The 16,510-nt window shown below is 37.5% G+C and overlaps 1 protein-coding gene across 1 annotated transcript; it reads right to left on the reverse strand.

Annotated features, from left to right (window-relative positions):
• Positions 1–263: 263 nt before the first annotated feature.
• LOC130960314 (lon protease homolog 2, peroxisomal-like) lies at positions 264–16,243 on the reverse strand. Its single transcript, XM_057885693.1, has 17 exons — positions 15,951–16,243; positions 15,017–15,129; positions 14,816–14,918; positions 14,484–14,653; positions 13,697–13,788; positions 13,230–13,409; positions 13,062–13,145; positions 12,200–12,327; positions 11,907–12,108; positions 11,609–11,815; positions 10,784–10,914; positions 10,096–10,309; positions 9,395–9,697; positions 9,026–9,220; positions 8,524–8,769; positions 1,070–1,171; positions 264–769 (listed from the first exon to the last, which is right to left on the reverse strand). The coding sequence occupies exons 1-17, from the start codon at positions 16,055–16,057 to the stop codon at positions 686–688; spliced, it is 2,661 nt and encodes an 886-aa protein (XP_057741676.1). The 5' UTR covers positions 16,058–16,243; the 3' UTR covers positions 264–685.
• Positions 16,244–16,510: the final 267 nt, after the last annotated feature.

Below are 16,510 nucleotides of genomic sequence, written 5' to 3' on the forward strand. Positions count from 1 at the left end.
TAAAATACATAAAAAGTGCTTACTTTATAATGCTCCCTAACAAATCATGTGTTTTAACTCTAATATTTAGAAAATGAGCAGGTTCAACAAATAAACCGTTTTGGAGTAGTTTTTCTCTCATCTGGGTGTAACTGTGGAAGTACAGTACGAAGTTACCATAAACGATAAAAAAAATAAATAAATAAACAAAAAATTGATTAAAAGAGTAAATATATATTTTTTTAATTTATTTAAAAAAAAACATAAAAAATGGCCAAACAACCAAATATATATATATATATATATAGAGAGAGAGAGAGAGAGAGCGCTAGCTCCCTTGTTTAGAGAAATTAATTATATATGCACAACTATGAAATTAAAAAAAAAAAAAACAATTTAGTTTAATTTACATCATGAAGGGTGCTGGGCAGCTGGGGGGTGGGGTAAGAACATGCCATATGGTGGTCATGTAAAAGTTCCACAAGTACCTCTGCTCCAATGGAGAAGTTGGCTCGCATCTGAATTGTTTATATATTTTTCCTGAATTTTTGCGCATCCGAGTTATTGTTATTGTTACATACTCGGTCTCCCAATGTCTTCAAAATCAATCAAGGATCAAGGAATGGGACCAGATGTTGATGCCATGTAAAAGCCATTTGTGATTGAAACACACAGATTGCTGCTAGTTAAAGACCAAACTGCTATGCTATAACTTTGAGTGTTGTCTCCAAGGGCACCCACCTTCAAAAGCATTCTCTAACACATCTTCCATCCGCTTCGCAATCAGTATCTGTTAAGGAAAGTTCAGAAGCAAGATGTGGTTTAATATTTCATTTAAAATATAAGCTATTTAGCCATTTAGGACATGCATTGAGAACTATGGGAATTAAGAAGGATAGTCCCTAACGTTTGGGTTAAATTCTAATTTCGTTTTTATCGGTTGAATCGTCCAAAATAATACTTTACCAAATTAAGAACACAGGAATATCCAATACAAAACCCATGGTAGATTTGCACTTTATTGTATGACAGCTAATGTGGGACATCTTAAATCTACATACCAGCATGAAGTAGAAATAAGTAAAATTACCTCCATATTGGCCAGAACTGATGATGGTACTTCAACCAAGTCCTTCAAGTTCCTTTCAGGTAGGATAACTCTCTTAATACCATGACGATGTGCTGCTAACACCTGTGAATGATTGACAAAAATTAGATGATGGTCCTTGATAAGAAAATGCATAGTTCTAAATCACTGAACTATACAATAATTTGAAGCACATAATTGATGAGATGCCTATTTTTCTGCATGTCTGTCAAACAATTCACTACATACTCTCAAACTCTTTTCCCAAGAAATATCACTGTAGCATGCCCACAAACAAAGCACACAAATTGTTTGCTTGTCTAAAGGACGAAATTAACACAAGTAAACAGAGCGCACAAATGAACGCACTTAACCATATCTATGAATTATAAGTGAGGATTATTGGTTGGATGCAGCGAGTGTGAAAATATAAAAATTAAATAACAAAAAGTTCCCTGCTTTATGGTGGACAATTAAGTGTTTGAATATTATGTATATTAAATGTACAGAGAATCATCCTCTTTATAGAGGAATTATTGAAATAAAAATAACTAAAAAATAGGAAAAATACTAGCCTAAAATAAAAAGATTTCTAATCATAAAATTCATAAAATTAAGCTAAACTAAAAAGAAAAAGATATTATAATTAATTCTATTTATAGAAAAGATACATAAAAGAAATTAGAAATCTGATTTTGATTTGATCTAGTCAACACTCCCCCTCAAGTTGGCTTTGGGTAATCATTTAGTTAGAACATCTGCTAATTGTTCCGTGGACGGAACATATGAGATACAAATCTGTCCTCTCTCAATCTTTTCCTTTATAAAATGTTTGTGAATTTCAACATGTTTAGTTTTGTTATGTAGGAGTGAATTATGGGCAATAGAAATTACAGATTTGTTATCATAATACAACTTTATTTGTGGAGAAATGGGAACCTTTAGTTCTTGTAGGATTTTCTCTACCCACAGTGCTTCACATATTCCATGAGCCATTGCTCTAAACTCAGTTTCTGCACTACTTCGTGCCACAATACTATGTTTTTTACTCCTCTAACTAACCAGGTTTCCTCCAACAAAAGTACAATACCCAAATGTTGACCTTCTATCCATGACATTTTGTTAGGGACTTGGGTATTGTGGGGTGCTCAAAGTCTCACATCAGATAGTATGGATGCTTGACGTTGTATCTAAGGAGAGTGGTTCTTCCCCCTTATTAGCTAGCTTTTAAAGTGTGGTTTTCCACTTTTTTTAGATACTTAACAATGATATCAGAGCGTGGTTGTTGACGGCATGGAAAGGGCTACTTATAGGCCGGATTAAGGTGAATACCGAATACGGATAACAGGTAGCAAAGTGGCTACCGTTGGATCAGTGTCGATAGAGGGAAGCCACCGTGGACGTCGACTCTCCAAGGGTGGTGTATTGTTAGTTGTTATGCTGGAATTTATTTTAAGAGAAATATAGAAATACAATAGAACAGAGGAACTTTGAAAATCTTCTTCTCTCGTAGCCTAGGCCTTTCCAAATCTTTTCCTACCTCTCACCTAATCAGCTTCTCTTTTTATTGGATTCCCTCTCTGTAACCAAATTAATTATCATAATTATCTCCTAAAATCAAGCATTCAACTCCTATGATTACGCCTTCCTGATTCTCTAATCTGACTAATCGAATCATCAATTATTGTCACTTATGATTACACACTTCTCCTACCCTATTATTCCTCCATTTTCTTTATTGCTTCTTCTAGAATAATGATAAGGTAAAGGAATTATTTTCTTTCCTTTTTAAGCTGCCTTTGCTGCTGACTCAGCATTCTCTCTCTCTCCAAAATATGTGACATTACTTTCCCCTTAAAGCATCACCTTGTCCTCAAGGTGAAAGGAAGGAAAGGCTTCTTGAATTGCAGCTGCTTCCCACGAATTATTGAATTTTGGAAGGTCCCTCCACTTGATCAACACCTCCAATTTACCAGCCGCATTTTTTCCAACAGCTAGGATTTTTTGGGGTTTAGCTTGTAGTTCATACTCTTAAAGAAACATGGAAGACCGGATGCACCCGAGCTCCTTCCGGTAATTTAAGCTTGTAAGCAATCTGCCCAATCTTCTCCAGAATCTCATAAGGGCCATAGAATCTTGCACTCAGTTTTTGGTTGACCATTTTTGCCAAGGTCTTCATTCGATAAGGCTGCAGTTTGAGGTACACAAACTCTCCTGGCTCAAAAGTTACGTCCCTCCTCTTCCTATCAGCATATGTCCTCATTCGGTTTTGGGCCCTTTCTAGTTGAAACCTTAATTCATCCAACATCTAATTCCTTTCCTCCATAAGATTTCTTACTTCTTCAAACGCAGCTTCTCCCTCACCTCGCAGCAAAACCGGGGGATCCCTTCCATAAAGGGCCTTAAAAGGGGTCATTTTGATCGACCCATGATAACTGGTGTTATACCAATATTTTACCCAAGTTTCTATGTACTTGTTGACCGCCTCGCTTTGCCCATCTATTTGGGGATGATGGGCTGAGCTCATATTTAATGATGTGCCTGCTGCTTTGAAGATTTCACCAGAAACTACTCATGAACAGCCGGTCACGGTAAAAAAACAATCAGTGTAGGGAACCCATGAAGTCTCACCACTTCCTTCACAAGAAGGTTTGCAACTTCCTTTGTTGAATAAGGGTGAGAAATCTTTCCCTTGTGCCTTTGGTAGTCCTCCAATGAAGTCCATAGCTATATTCGACCAAATATTTGTCAGGATAGGGAGTGGCTGTAGCAACCCAACTGGAGTCAAGGTGGAATGTTAGTTCCTTTGGCATACTTCACAATGTCTCACGTAATCCATGATAGCCTTCTTCATTCCCTCCCAATACAGTATTCCAGCTATCTTCTTATAAGTTCGGAAAAAACCAGAATATCCTCCCAACTTTGTGTCATGGAATTCCTCTAATATCTTGGGAATCAACTTCGAATGCCTTGGAATAACCAAACGCCCATGGTGCAGCAACCTCCCCTTTTTCAATGCATATCCAGTAGTAACCTCCTTTCCGAAAATCAGATCCTACATGATGCTCGAGTTTTAGGTCGTGTTGCACCTCCTCTTCTAAGTTTGCCCATTCAGCAGCTAAAACCATGGAAACAGCATCAAATTGGAATTTTCTGAAAAGAATTTAAGACTTTTCTAGTCTGTATATACAGTAAACCGTTTACCCAAGAGGTAATGCCTCCATTTTTTAATTGCCAAGACCATAGCCATCAATTCCCTCTCATAAACAGATTTATCTTGAGCCTATTTAGAAAGTTTCTGACTCATGTAAGCCACTGGCCTACCTTCCTGCAGCAGTACCGCCCCTATTCCCTTCCCGGAAGCATCAGTTTCCACTGCGAAGGGCTTTGAAAATGAAGGGACCGCCAGCACCAGGACTGTCGCCATGGCAGTCTTGAGTGCTTCGAAAGCTACTTGTGCCTCATTTCTCCACTTGAATTGATCATTGTTCAATAGTTGTGTAAGGGGCCAAGTTATACCTCTCTAATTTTTCACGAAACGACGATAGTTATCTGGTTAACCCAAGGAATCCCCTCAACCCTTTGAGGTCCTTTGGAACTGGCCAATCCATCATGTCTTGAACCTTTTTGGGGTGTGCTACCGCTCCTTCTTCAGATATAATGTGACCCAGGTATTCAATACGTTCTTGGGCGAATCTGCGTTTCTTCTTATTGAGGTAAAGCTAGTTGCACGGGAAGACTTCAAAAATATGCTGCAAATGACCCTACTGTTCTTCCAAACTCGAGCTATAAACAAAACGAACTTCCTCAAAAATGGCCGCAATACCTGATTCATGAGTGCCTGGAAAGTGGAAGGAGCATTTGTGAGCCCGAAAGGCATCACGAGAAACTCATAGTGTCATTCATGAGTTCAAAAAGCGGTTTTGTGGATGTCATCTTCTTTCATCCTTATTTGGTGATAGCCGGACTTGAGGTCTAGTTTAGAGAATACTCTTGCATTTCCCAATTCGTCCAGTAGCTTATCAATCACCGGAATTGGAAATTTATTAGCTATGGTCTCTCGATTCAATGCTCGGTAATCTATGCAAAATCGCCAGCCTCCATCTGTCTTTTTAATTAAGATCACCGGACTTGAAAACAGGCTAGTGCTTGGATGTATGATGCCAAAATTCAGCATCTCTTCTACAATTTTCTCAATCTCGATTTTCTGATATTGTGGGTATCTATAGGGTCTGATGCGAGGAATCTCTGACCCTTCCTTCAATATGATTGCATGGTTCTTCTCGCGTTTGGATGGGGGGGCCTACAGGGGTCTGAAATAAGTCCCCATATTGTTGTAGAAATTGTTTAGCTTTTGCAGAAATCACCTCTTCCTCTTGCTCCTCGGTGGCAGCAACCCCGGTGGTGATAACATAACCCTCCCCATCACTTTTTAGTGTGTGCAAAGTTTTCTTCCATGAAGCCCTGCTTCTGCTCGAGGAAGGATCACCTTTTAGTTGCATCTCCATGCCATCTTGCTTCCAGTTCAATGTTAATTCTCCATAATCTCCCACAAACCTCCCTTGACTCGCCAGCCATCCTGCTCCTAACACCACTTCCAAACAGCCCAGCTTTATTACAAAGAAGTTTTGGACTATTTGGACCCCTTGAATATTCAAGTGAACTCCTTCACAGCCTTCATGCTCCTTTTCTATAGGGTCGTTCCCCACCTCCACTTGAAACTCCCTTATCTTTCTCACTGGTAACTCCAGCCGCCTAATCACCTCAGTGGCAATGAAATTTGCTGAAGCCCCAAGGTCGATGAGCACCACAATTGTTCTACCCTGAATCTCCTCTTGGACCTTAAAGGTCTTGCGAGTAGTAAATCCCCAATAGCCATATGATGACAGTTGCAGTTCTTCCCGTTCAGGTTCCCTTTCATGTGCCTCTTGTTCATCCCTATGTCTCCTTTTACCTCCTCTTCTGCATCTTCTCCTAGGAGTATGATTTGATAGTGCTTCATGGAACACCTATGATCAACTCCCCTATTCTCTCCACATCTGAAGCACAACCATTTTCTGTCTCTCTGTCCACTCTTTGTTCGAGTCGTCGTATGAAGCTGTTACGAGTCGTCTGCGAATGAGAAGCATTGCTACCTCCGTTTGAACTGGTGTTAAGGCATGTACGAGGAATAAGGGTGCCTCCGCTTGTGATGGATCCAATCTCGCCCCTCGATTCGCCTCTGATGTCGTGGGTGTTGTACTTCGCCGAACTAGGATTTTTGAAAAATCCAAATCTAGCTCCCACCGAACTAGATCTTCCTGACCCGCTCCCTTTCGGTAACCCCTCCGCCCTCCTGCCGTTAGGGTCAACCCCAGTCTCCTTCCATGCTTGATTTCGCCTGATTCAATAGCTGTGGCTCTATCCATTAGAGCTGGTAAATTATCAAACCGAGCCACCTCTAACTCGGCCTGAATTTTCTTTTTGAGTGCATTTGCAAAGATGCACATGAGAGCCTATGTTCCCAGGTTTCTCTGCATTTGTGCTACATCCTCAAACTCACGCCCATACTGAGCAACGTCATCCACCTGCTTCACCTCTTGTAACGAAGCCATAGGGTTGAAAGTAGCTCCAGGTTGAAAACGTTTCAATAAGCTTTCCTTGAATTGTCTCCATGCCTGAAATGGTGTGTTGTTCCCACCACTCCATCCATGAGAGAGCCTCTCCATCCTATTTTCAATTTTCTCTAAGATCAGGTTTGCTGCCTTTAAGATGTGCTGGTTTTCCATAAATCTTCCAGCAGGTTTCTCGAGTGTGACGAAGTTTATTGCAGTGGTCACACCAAAGATCGGAGGGGTGTTTCTGATTTGATGAACTTTTAAGTGTAGCAGATGCCACTAACAGTGCATTAAACTCCAAAGAAGTCTGTTCAGTCTTGTGTTTTCCCATCATCACAGCTCTACGAATTTTTTCTCTTCTAACTTTAGCAAATACTTCTCCAATTGAGGGTAGGATTGTTCTTCCAATAATTCTGCCACAAACTTCATCTAGCACCAAATTGAGGCTGGCAAGAAATTGGAATATCCTCCCTTCCACTGTTTGTTGGTGGTGTTTGGCATCAACGGCTGAATTCCACTTATAGTTATTGAAATCATCAATGTCCTGCCACACCCGTTTCAATGTGAAAATATTTGGTGACATTGTCACTCCCTTGTTGAATTTCTCTAACTTTCAGAGTAAGTTCATAAATTTGGGATTTGTTCCCAATATCAGAATACATCTCCTTGACACTATCCCACAATTCTTTAGCAGTGGTATATTACATATAGTTACTACTGATATCCTCCTCCGTTGAGTTTACCAGCCATGTCATCACCATGAAATTTTTGGTATACCACACATTATATTGTGGGTTAGTGACGTTGGGCTGGCTTCACTCACCGATGAGATATTCAATCTTCCCTCTTCTACGGATGTACATCTGAACTAATTGAGACCACCTAAGATAGTTTGACCCATTGAGTCGAAATGTGGTGATCTGAACTGAATGGGAGTCACCATTAACTAGTAGTTTGACCCACTGAGTCGAAATGTGGTGATCTGAACTGAATGGGAGTCACCATTAACTAGTACCTATTGTTCAGATTTTAAATCTAATGGAATAGGAGTGGTATTCTCCTTCTGTTCATGATTAGTGACTGAGGAACTGTCAGCCATAGCTATAAATCAGAGGCACAATGCAAAAATCCTGCTCTAATACCAACTTGAAGTGTTTGAATATTATGTATATCAAATATATAGGGAATCATCCTCTTTAGAGAGGAATTACTGAAATAAAAATAACTAAAACATAGAAAACAATTCTAGCCTAAAATAAAATAAAAAAAGATTTCTAATCGTAAAATCCCTAAAATTAAGCTGCACTAAAAAAAAGATATTATAATTGATTCTATTTACAAAAAAGATACATAAAAAAAATTAGGAATCTGATTTTGATTTGATCTAGTTAACAGGCGGCCATGGCCAATTCCCTACTTTATGGTGGACAATGTGGTGACCATGGCCAATGGCAAAAGAGTCGGCAGATTAGATCAAAAAGAAATTGTATTAAGTATTTAAGGAAAGTGGGAAACCACACCTTAAAAACTAACTGATAAGAGGGAAGAATCACTCTTCTTATATACAACATCAAACATCCCATACTACTCGATGTGGGACTTTGAGCACCCCATAATACCCAATTCCCTAACAGAGTCTAACTAAGATTTAAGAACAGAATAAGTTTCACAAGCAAATGAACCTGTATTTCTTATTTTTCTTATGAATTTTATCTGAGTTACGTTTCTTGCTCGTACAGTCGTACTAATCAGTATAGTAGTTAATTTGGGCTAACATCCTATTTCATCCTTGTATGGAACAAAGACCCATCGTAGCTTCATAGAAAGTTTATACAGATGATGAAGACATAAGAACTTTACCTTATCCTTGACGCCACCAACAGGGAGTACAAGCCCCCTCAATGTCATTTCTCCAGTCATAGCTGTATCTGATCTTACCCTCTTCTTACTGAAGAGTGATACCAGCGCTGTGACCAACGTCACACCAGCTGAAGGACCATCTTTAGGTACAGCGCCAGCCGGAAAATGAACGTGTACATCCCGGCCCTCTAAAAGATTAATACCGTCTGCCGTAGCCAGCCCAAAGTCAGTTGCCCTTGCCCTTACCTATAAAATCAATCCTCTATAGTCACGAGCATGTAATGATAATTGATTCACTACATGTCACACACACAATGTTAAAGTACACACCACCTTGCTGCTAAAGGGAATGACAGTGCCTTGAAACAATACTTATTGGCAAATGAAACCCCTTAGATAATTAATCATATATGCACAGGTGCCATAGATATTTGAAACAGAGAGCTCATAAGATGCATGTAAGAAGATGGGAGGAAAAATAGAATTAGATATTATAGCTTACCCATGTCAATGCAATTTGAGCTGATTCTTTGATAACATCACCAAGTTGTCCAGTGAGATGCAGTTCACCCTTCCCTGCCATTGCCGTAGCCTCCACGAACTGAACTTCTCCACCAAAAGAAGTCCAAACCAGTCCAACAGAGACTCCAGGGGTTGAAACACGATCTGCAGCTTCTCTATCATCAAATCTTGGAGGCTGCATTCAACGATATCAATAAATAGGCAGTACTTCTCAAGCATATTATCAAATCTTAGATTTTTTAGTGAAAACCTTTCAGGATGAGAAGTTGAGAACTATAACCAGGGTAACTCATTTAAATGTAACAAAGCCTTCTCTATGTACTATAACATATCATTCTATATTAATTACCCCAAGCACTTTTTCAAGCATAGCTTCGTCAACAATGAGAGGAGAGGCAATCTTGAACGTGTTTGATATTTCCCGACTATTGACACCCATCGGTATCACTTCCATTTCAACTTCAGTGCTGTCAGCAAGTCTGTTTTCCATAAGTGGTGTAGCAAGTCCCCGCATCCCTTTGTTTAGTGGAACTACCTGTTCTTGCTCTGCAACTTTTACTGCAGCAGCACGTGCCAGGGCAGCCAGATTCCTTTCCAAATTTCGCACACCAGCTTCCCTGGTATATCTTTGAATGACAAGTTTCACCATCTCCTACATCAAAGGAGTTCATTAAAATTCTGTAACAAAAGATTACTTGCATCCTTCCCAAGAACTACTAAAGCGAGACTTCTGGTGTTCAATCAACAACAGTATGACCTAAGTTTAAAACATACCATTGATCTTCCAAAGATTTTGCAGATTAAGAAAAGATATCTGCTACGCTGGATAAATATAAATTTAATTGCTAAGTCATAGATTTATTTAAAAGATGACAGATTCATAAATAACATCTTAGTCCCTTTTTTTCCTTTGAAAGGTGGACACTAGAATATTTACTTGTTTGCTTGCTTAAATTTAACCCTAGATGGAACTGAAAATATTTGTTCTTCTGGCAAATGAACAGAAAATCTGCATCACTCCCTAACTACCATATTGAAGACAAGCAGTACCTCTGGAACCTGAAGAAACTCAGAACTCAATCCATGCTGGTCTAAAACTCTTGGAATCAAATGATGCATGGCAATTTGGAGCTTCTCCTCAGGTGTGTATCCAGGAAGCTCAATAACTTCCATCCTATCCAGAAGTGGTGGAGGAATAGGCTGCATCCTATTTGCTGTTGCCACAAAAATTACCTTGGATAGATCAAACGGAACATTCAAATAGCTAGCTAAGATTAAGGAACAACTTTTGAACTAATCCTGTCCCGTTACGCAATAATTTTAAACAGAAAGGAAAAAAGATAAGTAAAAGAAAAAAACAAATAAACAAAAACAAAAGAGAGAAGTAAGATAAGACAACAGTAATAAGGAGAGCATATATATCATTCCTCAGCGATGACAAATAAAGTGAAGGCCCGAAGATTATTCAGGATATACAGCTTGTTAAGACGATAGCCTAATTAAAAGGGTAAAAATAGAATTGACTAATGACTTAATCCTTGATAATCATCTAAGCCTTTTCATTTAAATGGACAAAGCCAAACAGTGAAAACACACAAACATATTGCCAACTCTGTCCAGATCTATATAAGAAACTTCCTTATAATAGGAAAAGATCACTTGGGGCTGACAACCCGATAGTAAAAATGCAATAGAACATGTGTTCTAATCAAGAAATTACTACTGCAGCATAGGATACTGATCATTGAATGTTTTATTTTGTTCTGGATCAAGAACTTCGAGCAACGCTGAAGCTGGATCTCCACGAACATCAGAACCTGTTTTGTCAACTTCGTCAAGCAACATAACTGGGTTGCAAACAGCTACTCTCTACAGGTCAAATGCACAAAAGCATTTCAGTGTCAGACCAAACAGCATGAACTAAATTTTACAAATTCTATTCTTTAGTCCAACACTAGAGTAACTAAAATTAACTTTACATCATATGATAATGAAAGAATAAATGAACTCTGCCACATGAATTTACAAAAGAAATGAGATTACCAGAAAGATATATATATATATATATATATATATATATAGAGAGAGAGAGAGAGAGAGAGATTCTAACTCCTGAACTACTAATGAAAGTGGCAATATCCCTCATGCCATCTGTCCTACTTTTAAACTCTTATCTTATTGAAGGAAATGAGACTTCATCTCATCTGAACTCCAATCATATGCACTGAATGCTCAGAAAAGAGTCACACCTCATACAAAAAACCATCATAGAGTAGGAATCCACTACCTCTATTATGCTAAATCTGCATTGTTCATTCTAATATTCTGTGGTTTGTTTGCAAACATTTGGCATCTAAATTGTCTTCATGCTTCCTAATATTGACCCATCTGATCTCTAGTTTCATTCACTAGGACAAAACAAATTGCAAAGGGCAAAAGAAAATGCAAGAATTCCATGTATCAAAATCTAAAACTATCAATAATTTTCAGCATATGTTTACAAAGGCCCTACAGATTGTAATATAGGTATCTTCAAAATTTAGGTGGATATTAAGTCATTAACCTTTAATCCATCTATAAGTCTCCCAGGCATGCTTCCAACGTATGTTCTCCTATGTCCTCTAATATCAGCCTCATCCTTAACTCCACCAAGGGATATGCGCACAAATTTCCTTCCCAAGGCAGCAGCAATGGAAGATGCCAATGATGTTTTCCCAACACCTGGTGGTCCAACAAAGCATAACACAGGGCCTCTTGCATCTGGTTTAAGCTGTGATTCATACATATACTTGATTAGAAACAGATTAAATTTCACAAAGTACAATATATATACAGGCAAAAAAGTCATAGTAATTGACAACCTTGCGAACGGCTAGGTATTCAATTATCCGCTGCTTGACCTTTGCTAAACCATAGTGATCACTGTCCAAACGCTTCTGCGCAGCTCTTAAGTCTAGCTCAAGCTCTTCGCTGGCCCTCTGCCACGGAAGATCAGCAAGAAGCTCTAGGTAAACCCGTGAACTGGTATACCCAGGTTGCTGAGGCTGCATTTTTTTAAGTCTCCTGAGACCGAAATTACAGTAAATTTAACTGATTATCCCCATAACTGGTAATTTCATCATAAAGATGAATAATCACCATCATCAGAAAGTACCTCAACTCTCTGTGTGCATGCTTCCATATATTCTGAGGCATTCCAGCACCCTGCATCTTTCGTTCCAGGGCAACCAGGTCATCCTCATCATCATCATTATCACCAAGTTCCTCTTTGATAGCCCTCATCTAAAATATTTTTAGAAAAACAAGGAAAACAATATACTGCTATTAAATAAAAGCCAAAAAAGGATAGCACATATAAACAATAGTAAAATGTTACCCTGCTGAGTTGACCAGAAAATTCTAAACCCATTACATAATAGATTGCTGCTTACGTGGATATCACTAAGTTTCTGATCATTACACAATATCCCAGCATATTCTATCATAAAACCAGAACAGCTAACTACCAAGAATTTTCCGGCGCCTTACAGACCAAGAATATTCAATGGCTGGGCATAAAAACATGCACACAATTGTCATATGAAACATCAGAGAGTATAGCAATGCCATTTAAGCAACAAGGTCACATCAATCATGTTAAACCTACATCTAAACAGAGAGAAACTAAAAGGTTTTACATAAGTTTCTCTCTTAAAAATAGGTATTACAATGTAGTGCCTAAATATGAGATAGAATCCTACAATTAATATACAAAAACAGTAGAATCTTATTCCACTAAGTAGGGTCGGTTAAACTCAACATCAATATGAAATCCTAAAATAATAAAGGAAATGTTTCCTACTGAAATGCTAAAGCAAATTGCTTTGAGTGAAGTTCAGCCAACACAGTCATCGTTGTAAATTGTTGGCTTGAAACATGTCAATGAATTTAACAAGGTTGAAACTATATCATTAAAACCCATGTCCTTGCTTTACATTTAACGAATATATTAGCCAAAATGGTGCCAGAACCCTAACCTGCTGGCGCAGAAGAAATTCCTTTTGGGATTTTGACAACTGTCCTTCAACCTTCTGTGAAATTTTCTCCGCAACACGAATTGACTGTTCGCAGAAGACATGCCAGGAATTAGAGACAGACAATATGAAACCAGGCCAGCACTAGGAACCATTACCTATATTGCTTACCTGTAAGTGCCTATCAACTAACTCGGTTGCTTTTGAAAGCCTGACTTTGGGGTCAACTGAATCCAACATAGATAGCTGTTCTTCAAAACTGATCTCAAAGCTAGCAACAAATATATCAGCCAACTTGTGAACTGGAACAGTATCCAAAAGGACTTTTGTCCTTCCACCAGTTTTTTGTTTCTGTAAATTAAGCTCAAATTGTGAGCACATAATATAATGCAATTAAGAAAGCATGACTGGCCCAAAATATTATAAATGATGGTCTCTATCAACAACATAAAAGTCCAACAGATTACCTAAAGATTAGCCTATCTACAAGCTGTCAAGGTATATGTTGAGCCACCATATCAAATCTAACTGTATTATTCAACAGATTATAACAGTACATTTTTAAAGTCCAATATTCAAATGGCATTTCACGTATTCAGTCAATGTCGGTGGAAGAAATCTTCAAGGAGAAGCATTACCAGTTCCAAAGCAGAAATAAGCTCCATAGCAGTTGCTTTAAATTGGCGAGACAACATTATGAAATCTGGGTCTTGCTCCACTTGTTCCATCTCTAAATTTGAAAAATGGAAGTAACTCAGCATCTTCAAAGATAATGGATTACATCTCACCAGTAATAAGATCACAAGAAAACATATTTAGACTTCCTTTTTGCCTTTTTATCATAATGCTAAAAATTTGGCAAAGTTTGATAAAACGAAAGACAAGAATCATAATTGAATAAACTACTTCAAGACCTTGTAAACCCACATACCCACTCCTCAATAGAAGGTTCATAATTAAAAAAAAAAAACAAAAAAAACAAAAAACAAAAAAAGTATTATTGTCTTATCTGACCTTTGACATCTTTTTCAAATAGGAAATGATACCTCACATATATCTTCAAGACTTCAAATATAACTCACATTAGCATATCTACCATACTACATTACATCATCACATATTCACATACATATTTATGATGGTGCTTTAATTGCTAACTGTGCAAATGCATCACCATGCACTTCATAGCAAGAAAACAAGACTGATATAGAACAAGAAAGTACTTGTGGGAAGAACCAATTGCCACAAGATTATTGGTTTTATTCTTGGGGAGAAAAAATAATATCAAAAGGCAAGTTATTATTGCCACAAGGATACATCTCTAACATGTTATTATTCTTTCCAACTGCTGTTTGTCAATTTCAATATTGAGAAAAGCCAAGTATAAACAAAAGTTAATACTGAAGTTAAAGATAATGGAATTACCAGTCTTAGTCATCTCAAGGGACGATATCCTTGCAGTATGGTATGTTCCTCTTGTGCTAAGTTCCTGGACACTAAATCTGCATAAGCCTTCAAGAACAACTATGTATGTGACCCTCCCACTTGGTTTCTCCACTCCCCTTGATAAATGTAATGCTCGAGCAGCTACCCCTCTGAAATTCCCAAAATCCATAAATTTCTCATTTTGTACCATTGCAAAACTTGTGAGAAAAGGATGAATTTATATATATCTAAATTTTATAATGTTATCATCAAACCAACTTGATACTAGATTTTAAAGTGGAACAAAAGCTGCTCGTTTAATCTAGCTATACCTGGAATGCCAATGAACAACATCATTCGGTTTTTTTGTTTCAAGCTTATGAGAATCAGATGAACCACCTAGGACTTTTGCGCTTTGGTCTACAGAATCAGTACCTGCACCCACAAGGAACATGAATAAAAATGACCATTACAAAACTGGCGAATTTTTTTCCCTTTAAAAAGACCAAGAAAAAAACTAATCCGTTTAAAACCTTGAGATACAACTGGGCCCAGGGGCTTAATTTCAGCAGCATCACGCACTGGCAAGATGCCAATCAACCCCTTTTCTTCTCGCTGCCAAAGTTCTTGCTCCACCAGCTTCACACTTCATTGACACAAATATAAAAGAGAAAAGTAGTCACAAGTATGCACAAGCTTGAAGACAATAAATGAATAAATTCAACTGTTAGCTAAATGCCAATCCATTCAAAAGTAGAAACTGTCGACTTCTCCATGATAGCATACCATTGATACCAATAATTTTTTTATTTAAAAAAATAGACTAAATATCTGACCAGCACGTGATAAATGAAATCAACAACGAAAATTGTTACTTCCTCCGTATAAAAACATGTCTTTTTCACTTTTTTAAATATTGAAAATTCAACGAATTTAGACATAAATTGTGTTTAGACTTTAGATACATTAGCGTCAGTCAACTGTCAACTAGAAAGTAAACCTCTTCCGGTATTTTTTTATTTTTATTAGAATTGAATAGACCTAACTCATTCAAAAAACTAGCTCAATTGGTGAAAGTTGTCTAACACTTGTAAAATATAACGAGACCATATTCTCATACTCGAATCAAGAGTTTATACATGGCAAAGCACCCAAGCCAGCCAATAATTGGTTCAAAATATCCACTTTACTGAGGAAAAATCGCTTTTTGCCTCTAAAAGTTGGAAAATTGTCGGAGTAAGCAGCTTTATTACTATTGATTATAAGTTTATAACCTATTTTGAACACAAAATAAGATAATCCGAAACAAACAACAAAAAGAACAAGGTAAAAAACCATAATAACAATAATAAACAAAAGCAAAAGCAAAAAGCAAAAACTCAACTAAGGCTGTTATTAGGGATCAAATTAATTTGCAAATTTGGTTAGGAACAAAAGAAGGCGCAAAATAAGAAAGAAAATTGGTACCTGCTAGGGGAAGTGCATCGGATTCTGATGATGGCGCCGGGTAAGAGGACCTTGTTCCTGAAAGGAAGGATCGCCAAGCGACTCGGAAGTTCCACCGATTCGGCCATGGTCGTGATTCGGTGTGAGGGAATATCCACCGATGAATGAATCAGTGACTTGTGAGAGAGAAGAAGAAAGGAAAATTGGAGAAGGGAAGCAAACAAAGACGAAGAAGAAAGAAAGGGAACGTAACTAACGACCTTTGGACCTTTGTTTCCTTCTTAAACATATGCACACTCTCTCTCTATCTCTCTCCCCTGTTTACCATTTTGCTTTTTAAACATTATTCATCTTTCTAATCATATGTTTAACTAGTATTTTTATATGTAAATATAAATCTTTTAAAATTATGTAAGTTTTGTCATTATATTATAGATAGATGATAACAAAAAAATTATAAAATAAAATTACTTTTATAAAAAAATTATAAAAAACAAAAATTTTTATCAGCTAAAAAGATCAGAGACTTTGTAGATAAAAAATCAAATAGTAAGATTTTTAGTTTTTATTTTTATGTAAAG

Source organism: Arachis stenosperma, chromosome 1, assembly GCF_014773155.1.
Source record: "Arachis stenosperma cultivar V10309 chromosome 1, arast.V10309.gnm1.PFL2, whole genome shotgun sequence".
In the NCBI taxonomy this organism is placed as follows: Eukaryota; Viridiplantae; Streptophyta; class Magnoliopsida; order Fabales; family Fabaceae; genus Arachis; species Arachis stenosperma.